This window comes from Jatropha curcas, chromosome 4, assembly GCF_041381405.1.
Source record: "Jatropha curcas cultivar XTBG-Jc1 chromosome 4, XTBG_Jcur_1.0, whole genome shotgun sequence".
In the NCBI taxonomy this organism is placed as follows: Eukaryota; Viridiplantae; Streptophyta; class Magnoliopsida; order Malpighiales; family Euphorbiaceae; genus Jatropha; species Jatropha curcas.
This window is the reverse complement of record NC_143154.1, coordinates 23,132,840-23,150,652: the sequence shown is the minus strand read 5'-3', so window position 1 is coordinate 23,150,652 and position 17,813 is coordinate 23,132,840. Positions and strand designations below refer to the sequence as shown.

The 17,813-nt window shown below is 34.2% G+C and overlaps 1 protein-coding gene and 1 pseudogene across 1 annotated transcript in view; both read right to left on the bottom strand.

The window, feature by feature from the left end:
* Nucleotides 1-865: 865 nt before the first annotated feature.
* LOC105635648 (uncharacterized) overlaps nucleotides 866-17,813 on the bottom strand; it is a 23,934-nt gene continuing 6,986 nt past the window's right edge. Inside the window, exons 4-9 of the mRNA XM_089720815.1 lie at nucleotides 4,352-4,676; nucleotides 3,910-4,171; nucleotides 3,601-3,817; nucleotides 2,346-2,710; nucleotides 1,467-1,601; nucleotides 866-1,018 (exon numbers count right to left, since the gene is read on the bottom strand). Coding sequence (XP_089576941.1) covers nucleotides 1,006-1,018; nucleotides 1,467-1,601; nucleotides 2,346-2,710; nucleotides 3,601-3,817; nucleotides 3,910-4,171; nucleotides 4,352-4,676 — 1,317 coding nt within the window. The 3' untranslated portion in view covers nucleotides 866-1,005. The remainder of the gene's footprint in view (nucleotides 1,019-1,466; nucleotides 1,602-2,345; nucleotides 2,711-3,600; nucleotides 3,818-3,909; nucleotides 4,172-4,351; nucleotides 4,677-17,813) is intronic.
* LOC149497011 (uncharacterized) lies at nucleotides 10,667-13,576 on the bottom strand (annotated as a pseudogene).

The window sequence follows — 17,813 nt, the reverse complement described above, 5'->3', positions numbered from 1 at the left end:
TAGATTTTTATAAATAATTTTATATAAGTAGAGAAGGAAATAATAAAGAAGTAGAAGTTTTCCATTGAGATAAAATTGATATCCCTTATTTGAATAGTTAAATAATATTAGACTTGTATGAGAAGGAAAAAGAAAGTAAATTCTATATAATTAAATCCTATAGAAAATATGGAGATAAATCCTATAAGAAAGGAAAGGTATAGTAAAAGAAGAAAGATTGTAGGTGATAATTTCTTAAAGCATTCAAAAAAGTCTAGTACATCACAATTTATATTTCATAAAATTTATTTTTTTGTTTTAGAAACACTTTAAAAAATTTTAAAAAAAATTGCAATTATTTTTGAAGGCCAAAAAACCTAAAATTTAACTCATCCTAGTTTGGTGATTTAAGTAAAAAAAAATTTCTTTACTCAGCAAATAAAGATTTATTTATTTATTTATCTTTTGTTAAGATACCTTCTAGTATGGTTATTACTTTGCCTTAGGTCACACTTTAATGATGTCTTCACCTGAAAATACACTTGCTAATTCTTTGATCACATAAAGCAGTCAATTGGTTGCAGAATAGAATATAAGCCACACAACAGTCAAATAATAGTTTTGGTAAACAATGGATTTTTCTTTTCTGTAAAATGGAGTAATTCAATAGGCCTGTTTTCAAACTTGAAACATCAATCCCACCATTGCAAACTTCAAAAGCTATCAATCAGAAGAGAAATCACCAGAAACTAATATCAACTCCACTACTACAAACTTCACCAATTCAGCATAAGCAATGACTGGTGCGAGAGAGGAAGAGTCGGAAAGGGGTTTTCTACCTTCTTTCTATCATCCAAAACAATTGAAATCTAATTATGTATACACATTTGAAAGGTGTTTAAAGCAGTATATCAAAATATCACTAGGCTTGTAATGTACCATAGCTACTGTGATCCTCCGTACATTTACATTGTGTGAGAAGCTATTGTTTCATGTTTCGCATTACCATGTGGGTGTAATAAGCACCTATTTTCGATACCTGGATCCGAAGAGGCATGATGTTAGCTCTATATGTTGTAAATAAGAAACTATGAACATTTATATTTTGTCTTAGAAAAACAAGATCTTGTGGATTTCATTGACATGCAATAATTAGAAGCAGAGACATCATCAAATGGAGAAACAGCCTTTTCTTTTATCTTCCGGTGGTAATTGGTGTTGTTTGCCGGTGATGACAATAGTAACCAACTGTTATCAATAAAATGATAGGTATGTGCTTGTGTAATTTTTCTCTATTATAATGAGTTTGCGAAGTCCTAAGTTAACTTCCTCTTTTAGAAAGGAAAAGTTGTTTTCCTTGAAAATAGCTTAATTTTCCTTTGAACAGGAAAACAAATATTTTCTGTTGACAAATTCTCCTAAGCACTCCAAGAGCAAGACAATGGCAGACATGATAAAAAATCAAAATATGTACTGCATGCACTGACCTATGACAATTAGCTGATGCCTCAGATTGATCCCGCAGATTAAGTGAAGCAAATTGAAAAGAGAGTAACTCGATAGCATCATCTTTTACAAGCTCCTTTGAATGGATAGCCCATGTCATTGGAACATGTAAGTTCCTGCAGCAAAATAACAAGTAAAATTTTTCAGGAGATAATCGTGATGTGAAATAAATGAAAGTCTCTATCTTTTCAAGTAAACTAAACCAGAGGCCAGTTTTCCTCCTCCTCTTATAATTCAACCTCTTCCCGCAGCATTAGCTCCTTATAGATGCAAACATAGATCTGTGTCACTGGGCGAATACGTATATAACTGTGCACACTAACGAGCAACATGGCAGTAGTGCTTGCAGGTAACTAGCAAAATGATGTGTGAAATGCAGTATTTTCATGTATGGTTGATATGCCCCTAAGATGGTGAAAAGCCGAAGTAAAACGCATCATGAGATGTTGACTTTTCTATTCCCAAATGCTACACAGGGTAGGTGATGTGAGTACAGAAACATGCCGACAAAAAACTAGTCATTAGACTGCAACTTAGTGAATAAAATGACACTTCTTTAACAATTTTCTCCTCTGTTGAAATTGTTATCCTAGTGGAAAGGGATGCCGGCAATTGAATTTTATCGATGTTGCTTTACATAGCCTAGACCTCTTAATACTTTAATTAGTAAATCACAAGGTCAAGATCATTCTATTGAAGTATTCTCTAAGTCTTAATCTGTGCAATAACTTGTGAATATCAATGCTTGTTTCCATATGAACCAGAAAATTCTGCAAAATGAAAATAGGAACAGTTCTTGTATTACTTCAGAAAAGTCAGAAGCAGAAGCAAAAAAGTGAAATTAAATGATGTTTGCATACCCTTCAACGCATCTGAACTTGCACAGCTCAATTTCATCTGCTGAATATTTTCCATATAAGACAGCAACACGTTCTTCTAAATTTGGTATCCCAGACAAAGGCAAAAGATCCCAGACTTTCAGAACCTGAATATAATACTCATTTTCCTTGACAATGTCAACGGTCCAGACAAGGTAAAGTGAAGCATCAACCTTATACACATCTAAAAGAGGAGAAGAAACCACATTTATGACTCTGAGATCTCTGTAGTTGTGAGGCTGATGCCAACCACTTGAAAGCTTCTTCAGAATTGAAACCACTAGTTTACGGGTCTCACTACTCTTAACCCTTGCAATAGACTTCAAAAAATGATCATCGAAGATGACCTGTATATAATTGTAAGCATCAATTTCAATTTTAAGAAACAAAGATGAGCCCAGGGATCTAAAAATTAATTTAAATTCCTAATGCAAATCTGAAAATATCTTATCAAATGTCCACTTTGAAAGCCTCAGCCTATTCTTTTTGTTATGGACAAATCTATCTAATGTAACCTGAGGAACAGAACCAGCCGAAATTATCGCGATGCCAAGTCCAGTTCCAACGTTTGAGTCCAGGAGTAAAACCAATCTGAATGTATTATTTGAGCTAACTGGTTAGTCTGGTCCACTCTTGTGATGGTTATGCTATTGTGTACTGTAACATGACTAGAATTTAAGAATGCTTTGAGAGTGCATGATTCTGTTGCATACTGTAAATATGATAAACATATATGTGCATGTCATAGCAGGAGGGAGGAAAAGGATAGCTAAGAATACCATATGGGTGTCTATAACAAAATTCTTCTATTCTTCAATGGTTCTTGACAGAAAACCAGTAGCTACTTGAACTAAAAAAATCATTAACAAACAGGGGACTTGTCGCTATTCACTTCTAAACAATCATTCCATTGATTACCTTATTTTTTCTCGATCATGAATGTTTTGGTTTTTACCATTCATGTTCATGATTGATTTTGCAATTCCCTTATATAAACTCATCAATTTGTTTTCCTCATCCAAAAATCAATAACCTTCAAGATGTGGTTTGTGTGGGTCAGACATCACCATCTTCTAAAAGAATATGAAACAAACATTCAATCAATTCAATGGATGCTAAAACTTCAAGTTTAAAGAAACTAAAATGAAGTCGGTGACGCTTAACCTTAAATTCTAGGGGACACAGATGAAAAACAAGAAAACAGCATTGCTAAAATCATTATAAACAAGCAACATACCTTCCATCTCCCTTTTGTAAACAGTATTGAATCCATATTAAGCAATTGATCAAGTTGGTCAATCTCAACCAAGGCGGCTGTTATAGCCTGAGCCAGGATCTCATCCTCATCAGCATTATAAAAGCATCCTCGGTCCTTGGCATCATTGACCAATCTCTCCCAAACAGAATCACTATTAATTAATGTTGCTCCATTTCCCACTATCCAAAGGCAATACCTAGATGAAGAAATAACACCACCTTTTTAATGTCAAATTAACAAATGCTTAAAACACATGTATGGTACCTTACAATTTCAAACGAGAAAAACCTTGCTCGGGTTAGAGCCACATTTGTTTTCTGACGATTGGAAAGGAACCCCACCAATCCCATTGAATTACATCTGACAGTGGATATTATGATGACATCTTCCTCGCTGCCTTGAAATCCATCTACAGAGCTTACACACACAGAGAAGCCACTATTGGTAATGGAACAGGTTTTGTTTTTAAGTTTTTCCTCAATTGCATGAACTTGAGCTTTGTAAGGTGAAATAACACCAACATTTAGTTTCTGTTTTGTGGCAGCTGATTCTGTAAAGTAAATAAGGAAATCATAGTAACTGATCCTGATGATACAAAGACAAAACATTATAAAAGGCATGTGTTTTTAATATGAACATGCAGATGTACATAATTAGACATGTATACACACACACACACACACACACACGCACGAATGGACAGAAACATGTGTCTCAAAAGCAAATGTACCTTTCAAAAGCTTTGCAACTATTTCACAAACAACAGCTGCCTCTACCATATTTTTTCGGCTGTACCCATCATCAAAATCATCATGTCCATAAGCAACATTTATAAAAGAGTAAGAGCCATAGATTTTTCCTTGAAGAAAACACTTCTCATGGCTTCTTTCTTTAACAATTGGAGCGTCACGAATCAGTCCTCCATAAAACTCCATATTCGGGAATAAACTTATTGATGGATGCATTCTGTACTGAACATTTAGAAGGTGTTTGTTGTGTCCCATGAGTACCAGTCTTTCAAATAAACTTCTACCAAATTCAGCCTTCTCGGAAACCTAATATAACGCTCAGATGTTAACATTCATCATAAAAAATGTAGGAAAACCACAAAAACTATACTTGTATGTCTTAGCCGATGATATCTCCACAGATCATTCCTCTGATTTAGGAACAGATTACAATTAATTTCCTGTAATTAATCTCTGTAATTCCTTTCCATATTCTGTTTGTATTCTCCCTATTTAAAGGGTCTTGTACATCAATACAGATCATCAAGAATTCCAAATCCTCAAACACTTTCATGGTATCAGAGCTTCGGTTCTGAAAATTATCCCTCCCTCTCCTTTCTCTCTCATATTTTTTAGCTGCTGCCGCCGATAGCCATGACACAAACAGAAGACCCATCTTCGACCTCCAACCCTAAAACACCCACCCCCATTCACCCTGCCTACTCTGTGACTAACATCCAATCAAAAATAAGAACCCTAGATGGTAGCACAGTTACATACACATCATGGGTGAAATTATTCAAGTTTCATTCTATTGCATACCGTGTTCTTGATCACATTGATGACACGCCACCCCCAGCCTCTACAGATCCATCATACAGTGCCTGGAAAGAAATAGATGCCTTGGTGTCTCAATGGATTTACAGTACCGTGTCTGATGAACTGCTCACCCGCATCCTCGACACTGAAGCTGCGGCTAGAAAAACATGGCTGAAACTTGAGAAAATCTTCCTTAGCAACAAGAAAGCAAAAGCGGCAGCTCTTGAAACAAAATTCATTAATCTCACCCTTGCAGCCTGCAGTTCCGTTGATGATTACTGCAAGAAATTGAAAGACATCGCCGACCAACTGAACGATGTTGGCCAACTAGTTACAGAATCTCGATTGGTCTTACAACTGATTCGTGGCCTTCCTCAAGAATTCGACGCCATAGCTTCTCTTATTAACTCACAAAACGCAGACTGGGGCCTTGCACGAACCATGTTGAATGATGAGGTCATTCGCCAGGCTGCACGACAACAAACCACCTCTGTCCTTGTCGCTCCAACCACGCAGACAAACCAAACCCAGCCGGCCGCAACTCAACAACCTGAAAACAATCAGCCTCACAACAGTTCTTACCACTCCAATTATAGAGGCCGTGGTCAAGGTAGACGTGGCAGAGGCAGAGGACGCGGCTACAGGGGAAACTCTACGGGGACTCCTTGGGCTATAACACATCAGTCCGCCAATCAAACCTACCCAAAATGGGCTTGGTGGAACACTCCACCTTGTCCCTACCCAACACAAACTCCATGGCCACCAAATCAAATTCAAAACACACCCACTGCCCATTATGCCGCTTATTCAGAACAGCAGCCATACGGCCCAGCACCACCATATCCCCCTCCACCGCATACTGGATATGATGCTTTAAGTCCTTCCGATCTCAGCCAAGCTTATAACACGATGCAACTCAACTACACAGATCCAAATCTGATCATGGATACAGGGGCAGAACGTCATGTCACCGACAACCGAGGTATGATTCGCAACCCTGACTCTTTTCCTGTTAACACTAAACTTTTAGTCGGCAACGTACACTATTTACCAATTGAGGGCTCAGGAACAGGTTACCTTCCCATCCTTAACCGTACATACATCCTCCCAAACATACTTTACAGCCCACATATCATTAAAAATTTATTATCTGTCCGCCGTTTTACACGTGATAACAATATTTCTGTTGAATTTGACCCTTTTGGTTTCTCTTTGAAGGACCTCAAAACGGGACAGCTCCTTTCCCGCCACAATAGTACCGGAGATCTCTATCCTGTCACTCCACCAACCCTACCACCACAAGCTTGTTCAATCACATCTCCAAATTTACCTTGGCACGATCGCCTCGGTCACCCTGGCACACAAGTTTTAGATGTTTTAACCAAACAGTTTGGTCTTCCTTGTAATAAGAACAAGCATTTATTTTTTTGCAATTCTTGTCATTTATCTAATAGCAAACGATTACCTTTTTATGAGTCAAATTCCTTTACTTTTTCACCATTTGATATAATACACTGTGACTTGTGGACCTCCCCTATTCCAACCAAATCTGGATATAAATAATACATGGTGCTAATTGATAATTTTTCCAATTATGTGTGGGTATACCCTCTCAAGTTCAAATCTGAAACTTTCACCACCTTTACTAAATTCCATAAACTCATAGCCACCCAATTCAACCGTAATATCAAAACTTTTCAATGTGACTTGGGGGGAGAATTTGACAACCATAACTTCAAAATTTTTGCCCAACAACATGGTCTGTTATTCCGTTTTTCATGCCCCCAAACATCTTCCCAAAATGGTCGGGCTGAACGCATGATTCGTCGTCTCAACGACATCATCCGCTCATTCCTCATCCATGCTGAATTACCACCTATGTTTTGGGTCGAAGCACTTCACACTGCTGCCTATCTCCATAACATCTTTCCAACCAAACGTCTCAATTATTTCACACCCACTTTTGCCTTATATCTCCGCCACCCGACATACGATCACTTACGTGTGTTCGGGTGTGCTTGTTATCCCAATACCTCCGCAACCCAACCCCACAAATTACACCCAAGATCCGTTAGATGCATCTTCCTTGGATACCCTCCAGATTTTAGGGGATACCGATGCTTTGACCCTACAACCGGGAAGATCCACATATCACGACATGTAACCTTTGATGAACAAACTTTCCCATACACCATTCCAACTCCACCCAAAACATACACATTTCTTGATGAACAACCACCACCAGGATTTCAGTTTATACAACCTCACCCAACACCAAACACCACCCAAACCCAAAAACGCCCAATCTCTCCTTACCCCATAATATACACCCGCCGCCATAAACAACAGCCCCTTAACTCAGTGGCCAATGCTACGGCACCCCAACACACTGCTGCACCTGTCTCACAAAATCCCAACACTCAGACCACCGCTGTATCAAAACCCGCACAGAATACCCATCCAATGACCACCCGCTCCAAAGCTCGCCATACCCTTATGACCACCTCAATTTCACCAATACCCACCTCTTATGCAAAAACTTTTTCTGACCCTCATTGGTTAAATGCTATGCAGGCTGAGTTTCGTGCTTTGCAGGAAAATGATACATGGGAACTCGTGCCTCGCCCTCCTGACCGACCGGTCATTCGGTGTATGTGGCTTTTTCGTCACAAATTTAAATCAGATGGGTCACTTCAAAGGTACAAAGCACGTTTGGTGGTAAATGGCAAATCTCAAACGGTAGGCATTGACTGTGACGATACTTTTAGTCCCGTAGTGAAACCCGCAACTATACGGACTGTGTTATCCATTGCAGTTTCCCGTTCTTGGCCAATACACCAGTTGGATGTCAAAAACCCGTTTTTACATGGGCATTTAAATGAAACTGTTTTTATGCATCAACCCCCGGGTTTCACAGATAGAAGATACCCTCATTTTGTGTGCAGATTGAAAAAATCCCTTTATGGGCTCAAACAGGCGCCACGGGCATGGTACACCAGATTTGCAACCCATCTGCTGTCTCATGGGTTTCGCAGCAGTGTGTGTGACAATTCCCTATTCATTTTCTCAAAGGGAAATCAGCTTGCTTATTTACTTCTGTATGTTGATGGTATAGTGCTCACTGCCTCTTCTAATGAGTTATTACAGAATATTATCCGCATGCTCTCACGAGATTTTGCAATGACAGATTTGGGCCGGGTGCATCATTTCCTGGGAATCAAAGTGACACAGACATCTGGTGGGTTATTTTTGGATCAGTCTCAATACACGAAGGATATCATCTCCAGAGCTTCAATGTCCTCTTGAAAACCATGTGCCACCCCAGTCGATCTATCATCAAAACTGAGTGCTTCTGATGGACCTCTATTCCATGATCCAACATTATACCGGAGTCTTGCTGGCGCACTACAGTATCTCACATTCACACGCCCAGATATATCATATGCTGTTCAACAAATATGCCTCTTCATGCATGAACCGCGGGATCCACACTATGCCTTTCTCAAAAGAATAATCCGATATTTACAAGGCACAGTTGACTACGGTATAAGAATTGGCAAGACAAATACACATACCTTGGTAGCATACTCAGACGCAGATTGGGGTGGATGCCCAGACTCCAGAAGATCAACTAGTGGCTACTGTGTTTCCCTTGGTGATAATTTGATTTCATGGTCTTCAAAACGGCAGCCTACTATCTCACGGTCTAGTGCAGAGGCAGAATATAGAGGAGTAGCCAATGCTGTTGCAGAGACCACCTGGCTTAGCAATTTACTTCTGGAATTACACCTCCCACTTCAGCAGGCCTCCGTCGTATACTGTGACAATGTTTCTGTGAATACCCAAATTTTGAGGCTCAGAAAGCCTATTTTCCCGGACTGCAAACAGTCCGGCCGGACCGGAGGCTATTTCGGAAGTTCACCGAAAATTATGTCAATATTCGGGTCTCACATGTCCCATCTGCTTTTCAATATGCTGACATCTTCACCAAAGGCCTATCTCGACAGTTGTTCCAGTCATTTCGATCCAGCTTGAGCGTCTGTCCTCCGCCCGCTCAAACTGCGGGGGAGTCTTAGCCGATGATATCTCCACAATCATTCCTCTGATTTAGGAACAGATTACAATTAATTTCCTGTAATTAATCTCTGTAATTCCTTTCCATATTCTGTTTGTATTCTCCCTATTTAAAGGGTCTTGTACATCAATACAAATCATCAAGAATTCCAAATCCTCAAACACTTTCAATATATACATATACAAGATACTATAAACCTAGTAGGAATCTAACTCCTAATAGAACTCTATTTACGGATAGTCCCTAACAGGTAGTAACAGACAAGATAGTCCCATATCCTATTAGTGTGATGCTAGTGGGTAGCAACAGACAAGATTGTCAAGTATCCTATTAGTGTGATGCTAATAGTTTATTTTTGTTTGTTCAATTTTTATTTTATTATTCAACATGTTCACAAAATGAATGTTTTGGAGATATGAATGCTGAGATGGATGTGTGATGGCAAAAGGTTGGACAAGATTAGGAATGATCACATTAGACAAAAATAAGCAAGTAACGAAAGTTGAAGAAAAAATGAGAAAATGATGCCTGAGATAGTACGGTCATGTGTTACTAGACTCTCATATGTACTTGTTGGTAAATGTGATATTTTGGTAATGGAAGGTGCTGAAAATGGAAGAGGTCAACCTAGAACTGCTTGAAGGGATGTTGTATGGTCTATGGATATTAGTGAAGAATAGCTACGAATAGAGCAAAATGGAGATAAATCAATGGAGATAAAAGATTTATGTAGCAGACCCTAATTAGTTGTTGCCTATTATATGCGTTGTTCTATTTATTAATATATCAAATGATTTGAAAATTCCCCTTCATATTAATATCAAATGATTTCATAGTCTTTCCGATTTATACTTTGCTTTGCATTGATATTAATTTGATCAGAGTGGATACTGGAAACAAAAGATTCATATGGCCAACCCAAAACTATTTTCGGACTAAGACTTAGTTGTTATTGTTGTTGTATTCTAGAGAAAACCAGATCTGCCATATTAATTTTAAATCCCTAGTTTGTGATTTCTACAAACCCTAGCCCTAACTTCTAAGTCAGTCACCCATGTCAAATTTGCATCAATACACATTCAATGTGCATAATGTAGGTGGTTATTGCATTAAGACAATAAATATCAACAATCTGGCCACTTGCTACTAGTCCTGCACTCAGTATAAACAATCTAGATTTCATTAGTATATTAATCCATGCAATATTAAGTGCTAAGACAGTATTTCTTTTGGAAAAGCAAAACAATGCCTATGCTTTTACCTTTATCCATTATTCAAAAAAGCCAATATTGGAGTCCTAAGAACATAAATATAACTAGTAGCACGGTGTTGAAAGTTCCACTTGCTTTCTGCAGCCTAATTAAAAAATTGTCAAAGCAAGTTGCTCTTTCATAAATTGATGTTTTCATTTTTCTTTTTTTTTTTTTAATCTCTGATAGGTCCAACAATAAATTACCAAAATATGTCTTGGACAGTATAAGCTTGGACTAGTTCAGAAATAATAAATAAATAGCATAACCACAAAGTGCTACAATTGCAAAGTAGAGATGATATTATGCCCACCTGAACTGATGTACTACTAACTTCATTTGCATCTGCAAGACAGGAAATTATTTTTAGAGTTCCAATTAGACCCATCTTTTTGTACTTCAGATCAGGATGGTTGACCTACCAAATGGGAGCCAAGACAATGAATACACCATAAAACAAAGATATTAAGTGAACAAAAAAAGAAGTGTTTAGAGCAGAGAGTAAAGAAAGCAATGTTTAGGCATAATTCCAGATACCTGCTTTCGTACTATCATTAAAACCTCACTTCCAAAGGAAGATCCAAAACATTCAGTAGTAGATCGAGCAAACAGTGTGAGGTGACTGAAAATTTCATAAACCTACATGGGGGAAATGCCATGTGTGAAACTGGCATGACTTACGAACAGTCAACATATGAACATATAGTGACATTAATAATTATGGTCCATTAAGTAGCAGCCACCTTGTGTAGATTGTCAATGCTAAATCCCTCCAAGTAATCCAATATACCTGAAAACATAGAATGCAAGAAATAGATATTGGCAACTAATCACAACATTCTTTTCTCACGCATGCCTAAAACAATTAAGGGAACCAAGTGGCCAACAAATCAATATGCATGCCAAACATGAAATGGTTAAGCTACCATTTATATGCGTAGTAAGTGGAATTAACTCTTGGGCATATTTGGAGGCTAGCAAAGCCAAGACCTCCAGAGCAGAATTCACTTCAAAGCTAACTCCAGATCCAAGATGAGTTATAAGTGCACTAAGAACCTGCAAAGATGCTGGAATGAGACTCCAAACAGTCACCAGCTAAAAAATAAGAACTACTTCTTTGAGCTGCTTACTTCCTGTCTACAGTACGTATCTCCTAACTCTTCAAACAGACAAATATAAATGTGAGCGCCAAACTCCCTAGCCTTCTGTTCTCTGCGTGCCAATAAGTACTCCGATAGAGAAAGGAAGGACAGGAAACAATCCTGATAAAGAATAAATAATAAAAATAATGAGACAAAAAGGAGATCCCAAATTGCTAATATGATTCAAATAGTCATTAGAATGAAGCTGATAATTCATTCCATGTAATATGGCATATACCTGTACCAATTCTTTATTCCCACAAATACACTGGTCAACCATAACTTTCTGGATACAATTATCAACAACTTTCTTCTTAACAACCTTCTGAATGTTCTTTGCATGGTTTCGCCATTCATGTATAACAACACAAGAAGCCACAGGTCTATGGCCTTATGATCCTGGGGCCTCTCAAGGCTGATCAATTCTTTCAGAATCTCTTGGCGTAGCATCTAATTATAACAGCAAATACAAAAAGAGGAGATCAATAAGATTACTCACTTGTAAGCTAAAATCAGTACAGCGGACTTACATTCTTGAATAGAAGACTAGTTCTTAAGGCATCAAGAACAGAAGCCTCTGTATTATTGCCCAAGGGTGATTTTCCCTTGAGTTTTTGTGCTGGATTGAATGAGAATTTGATATCCCTATGAACTTAAGCTGCTCCCGAATCTGCGACACTATTCTTCGAACATTCTGAGAGGTTGCCGAAAGTAGTAAAAATCTAAGTAAATAAGGCATGTGTTCTCCGTCAATTGTCCTAATGTAAGACATTGCTATAGTAACAACCTAGAAAGAGAGGATAGAGGTTCAATAATAAAACATAAGAATTTATGAGGAGAGATGTTAATAAAGAAAGGGTAAAAATAAAGAACCTGTTCTTGCAAAATCTCATCCAAGTTAAGGTTGGAAAAACAGTCAAGCACCGAAATTATGACAGAAGAATCTTCCTGGAGCATTTGTCCAAGGGAATCAACTACAGCCTTAGTATTTTGATCACCTATTATCTCGGGCAATGATCCTATAATCTCTTTCTTCAAATGTAGAGGGCAAATAGAAAGAACTTGCATCAATTTATCGCAGAAAGCATTAGAATCAACCATAAAATCAAGCCATCGAAATTGATTAACGATAAGTCGAGCGGAGTCGTCCTGGAGCGAACATTCAGGATGCACATCAAAATATTCAGGAAGTTTCTGCAGAAGCAACATTTGAAGGTCCAATTGGATGGCCGGAACCAGCAAAAGTTGTCGCAGTAAGCTTTCACTACTGCAGTATTGGTTCGAAGAAACCAAAACCCTATGAATAGTCCAAACAACAAAATCAGTTGCCTACCCTTTTTCTCAATAATAATTATTAAAAATAAAAATACTATGAAATGTAAGTCTAATACACGGACCTCTGAAGATTTTTGGGAGAGTCGATGTAAGAAGAGAAACCAGCAAGGAAATGAGAGCGCGTAGCAGCTCCATTTTCTGAAGCAGAAAATAGGCGGTCGAGATGGGAGCGGAGCTTGTAGAGATTAGCAGGAAGGCAGGGCGGGCCCGAGGGATTGTTCAGTGTACAGCCTGCATCTGCCAGAACACACAACATTTTATCAATGGGGCCATTTTTTTCTGAACAAGATGAAGGTTCATCAGCAGTGGATTTGGGGAATTTCGTTGGAGGGAGGGTGGAGGCAGAGGACAAAGAATGTCTCTTCCGGGAAGGGATTTGATGATGGAGGAATACCATTATTGCCTGGTGTCTGGCGTTGTGTTCTTCTCCGCTTGGCGCTAGTGTGCTACTGCTTCGACTTCACAATGAAATATGACTTTTCGAGTGGCGTAGATGGCGCCAAATTGCCATCAATGGGCGAAATTGGGGGGATTTGTAGCATTTGGGCTTCCCAAACTTTTCTTGGGAAAGGCTTCAAAACCCAGACCAGATGAGACCCTGCCTCGTTGCAGACTTATTTTATTTTCAATTTTAGGGTCCATTTATTTGCGGAAAATAAATTAATTTAAAATATTTATCTCTATATATATGCCTGTATATCTATCTATCCATATTATATATAAAGTGAAAATAGAGACGAATGATGTGATTTCTTATATCATCATTTAAAATATTATAAAGTACCCTTAACGACAATTAATTAAAAAGTTATATTTTATTAATTGATTGGATATAATTTATAAAAATTATTTTTTCAGCCAATCACGTGCGATCTGATTATCTTCTTATAAATTAATTTAAAATATCTATATCTATACTTATCTATATATCTATCTATCCATATTATATATAAAGTGAAAACAGAGAGGAATAATGTGATTTCTTATATCACCATTTAAAATATTATAAAGTACACTTAATGACAATTAATTAAAAATTACAGTTTATTAGTTGATTAAATATAATTTATAAAAATTATTTTTTCAGTCAATCACATGCGACTTAATTATCTTCTTATAAATTAATTTAAAATATCTATATGTATATCTATCTATATATCTATCTATCTATATTATATAAAAGTGAAAATAGAGAGAATAATGTGATTTTTTATATCACCATTTAAAATATTCTAAAGCACCCTTAATGACAATTAATTAAAAAATTACAGTTTATTAGTTGATTGGATATAATTTATAAAAATTATTTTTTCAGCCAATCATGTGCGATCTAATTATCTTCTTACTTATGTGAAGAGTGAAAGATATCAAGTTCGAATCCTCTCAACCACAAGCATTTTCACCAATTTGATTATTGTGTAGCCCAAAGTGTTATTTCGGCCTATCAGACCTTCTAATGAATAAAAAAATTATTAATAATAAATATAATAATTAAACATTTCAAAATTTTAAATTTTTTCTTTATTAAATTTATTTTTAATGAATATATATGACAATGAGATATTTGAAATTTTTTTATGTTTTATTTATTAAATATTTAATTCTTTTAGGAAATATATAAACAAAGAAAGAAAATATTTTTTTTCTTTATGTTTGTATGATATGATTGGATATTTTTTTTAAAAAATAAATTTTCAAATAGATAATATATATTTTATTTAGGAGAGAGATAAAAAAAGAAAAAAGTATATTATTTTTATTAATATTTTGTTTTATGTTTGTAAGATTTTTGGATAAATTTTTTAGAAAAGTAAATTTTCAAATAGAATTTACATTTGAACCTAGATGGTAAACAGTTAAAAATTTTAATTTAAAAAAAATAATATTTTATTAATATATTTATATATTTATACCTTGAAACATTTTTTTTTATTAGGTGAGTTATCAATTTGATTGTTGTGTAGCCCGAAATATTATTTCGGCCATTAGGTCTCTTAATGAATCAAAAAAATAATTTTTTAATAAATATAAATATAATTAAGCATTTCAAAATTTAAATTTTTATATTTACTAAATTTATTTTAATGAATATATGATAATCAGACATTTGAAAATTTTTTATATTTCATTTATTACATATTTAATTCTTTTAAGATATAGATAAAAAAAGAAAATATACTTTTTTATTAATATTATTTTTTCTTTATGTTTAGATATATTTTTAAAAAATAAATTTTCAAATAGAATATTAAAATATAATATTTTGTTTAGGAGAGAGATAAAAAAAAGAAGAAAAAGTATATTATTTCTATTAATATTTTTGTTTTTTATATTGTCATATTTGATTGGATATATTTTTTAAAAAGTAAATTTTCAAATAGAATTTATATAATTAAACATAGGATAGTAAACAATTCAAATTTTAATTAAATATATATATATATATATATAATATTTTATTGATATATTTATATATCAATATACATTAAAACGTTTTTTTTTTATTAGGTGAGTTTTGAAGGAGTTTTATTCTTAATAATAATTTTTCTTTTTTGTTACTGAATAATTTATAACTATTATTATTTTAATTTAGTAAGAGATTTATATCTCCCTTGCAATAAATAGATGGCCTATTGATGGTTAAGCAATCTTAAGTTTCTTGATATTTTTTTCTCTTATATCCTAAATCTGTTTGACTTAAAAGAAAATAGTGTTTAGGAAACTGAAAGAAAAAAAACTAGAACTATATATTTATATTTTGGTGACTTTTTGGATTTCAAGAATCTATATGTATGTGCATATATTCCTTTGTCTAATATACTAGGTAAATAATACTGTCACTATAGTCAAAGTGATTTCCATTATCAATTCAGATCATTTTCTCATTTATTTCTTTGACCTAGTAGTAAAAATAATTTATTATTATTCTTCATTATAGTTATATATAGATATTGATTTGGGATTTAGAACACGGGGTTGGAGATTAAGTGATGACTTGATTTTTTTTTGAACACCTATTAGGATTATGGACTAAAGGATTAGTTCTCAGGATTGGGTTGAACTTTGTTCTAAAATCACTTCATTATATAAAAATAGAATTAAATATATAAAATAACATTGCAAGTAATTTGTACGGTAAATTATAATACAAATTAACCACTTGTATTTATTTTAACCTAAACAAAACTTATGATATATATAGATAGATAAAAAATAAGTATATAACGAGTATATTCAACATGTAACACACGTGATACAAAAGACTAGTACTATATAAATGTGGGAATAGAGGGGTAATGAGATTTTCGATATCACCGTTAGTGAAATTTAAAATTTCTTGAAATAGCCTTAGCCGTAGTCAATTCAAAAATTACATTTTATATCAATAAGTGTTTGGATGAGTGGTTCAGCACTTTTCTCCCTTAAGTGAGATCGAGGGTTTGATTTTCATGGATAGAGTAAATATTAGCCGTGAGCACTTTACCCCTTCTTAGACCGACCTAGTGTGAGTAGCATTTAGTGGTTAAGACAAAAAAATTACATTTTATTATTTGATTGGATTTAATTTCTTAAATTATTTTTTAATAAATACATGTATAAATGAAAAAGAAAAAAGTATATTCTTCTTTTTCTGTATGATTGTCGGAAATTGAAGGTTTATTCAGTGAGGACTAAACATTTTTTCTATATCATCTTTTTTATTAATTAATTAACCTATTTTTTATTTTAAATTTGCAGTTTAGAAAATAGAGTAACAAAATTAGATTCTAGCATTATTTACTTTTTTAATTTTTATTTTTTTATTACTAAATTAATTTGTAACTGCTATCACTTTAATTTAGTAAGATATTTATATCTCCCTTAAATAAATAAATGACTTCTTGATGATTAAATATTTTTAATTTTCTTAATATTTTCTATTATATTCTAAATCTGTTTGACTGAAAATAATATAGTATTTATAAAATTGTAAATAAATTAGAACTATACAAGCTAATGAAATTGCCCGCATTTTGTTGTGGGCCTCGCCTTTAATATTTTTTCATTTAAAATTAATTTTATTAATATAATTATTAATTTTATTGATACGATTATTATTTATCGTGTACTTAAATTTTTATATATTTTTTCATGGAAAAAGTATATTCATTTCATAAATTTTTTGTTTTACTATTTTTTATTATAAAAAATTATTAAATTTTACAAAAGATTCATTTTATACTTTTAGATTTTTGGAGTTTTCTTTTCAAAGAAAAAACTGTTGGTATTTTAACTATCAAAAAATTTTAAAAAAAAATTAAGATTACTTATCATAATTTTTCCATGTATTTTACTTTTGTCGTTGAATAAATACATGGAATATATAGAAATCCAAAAACATTAGTGCTAAGTAAGTATTTTAATTTTCTTAATATTATAGTTGCGAAGAAATGTGAAAATGCTAAAGCAATTATTTGGTGAATTGGATAGTTCTTAAAATAAAATGTTATAAAATTTTAATTAATATCTTTAAAGTAAGTTTCTACTTATCACAAATTTATATCGAGTCAATTCTATATAAACAAAAAACGATAAATTATTTCTACTTATCACAAATTTTAGACTTATAACGCTAAATATCGAAGAAGCAAGTATATGGTCACTAAGTGTTAGAAAGACATTAAAACAAAATTGTGATGATAAAATGTTAAACATGGGAAGGGGCAAAATAGAAAAAACGAAAGTACATAGATTATATGATGTTGTTGTTCTAAAATGTGGCATTCCAGCTGTTACTTGGTAGATGAATAATAACTTTTAGTATAGGACAAAATTACAAAATGGCAGAAGCATGTAAGGGTGG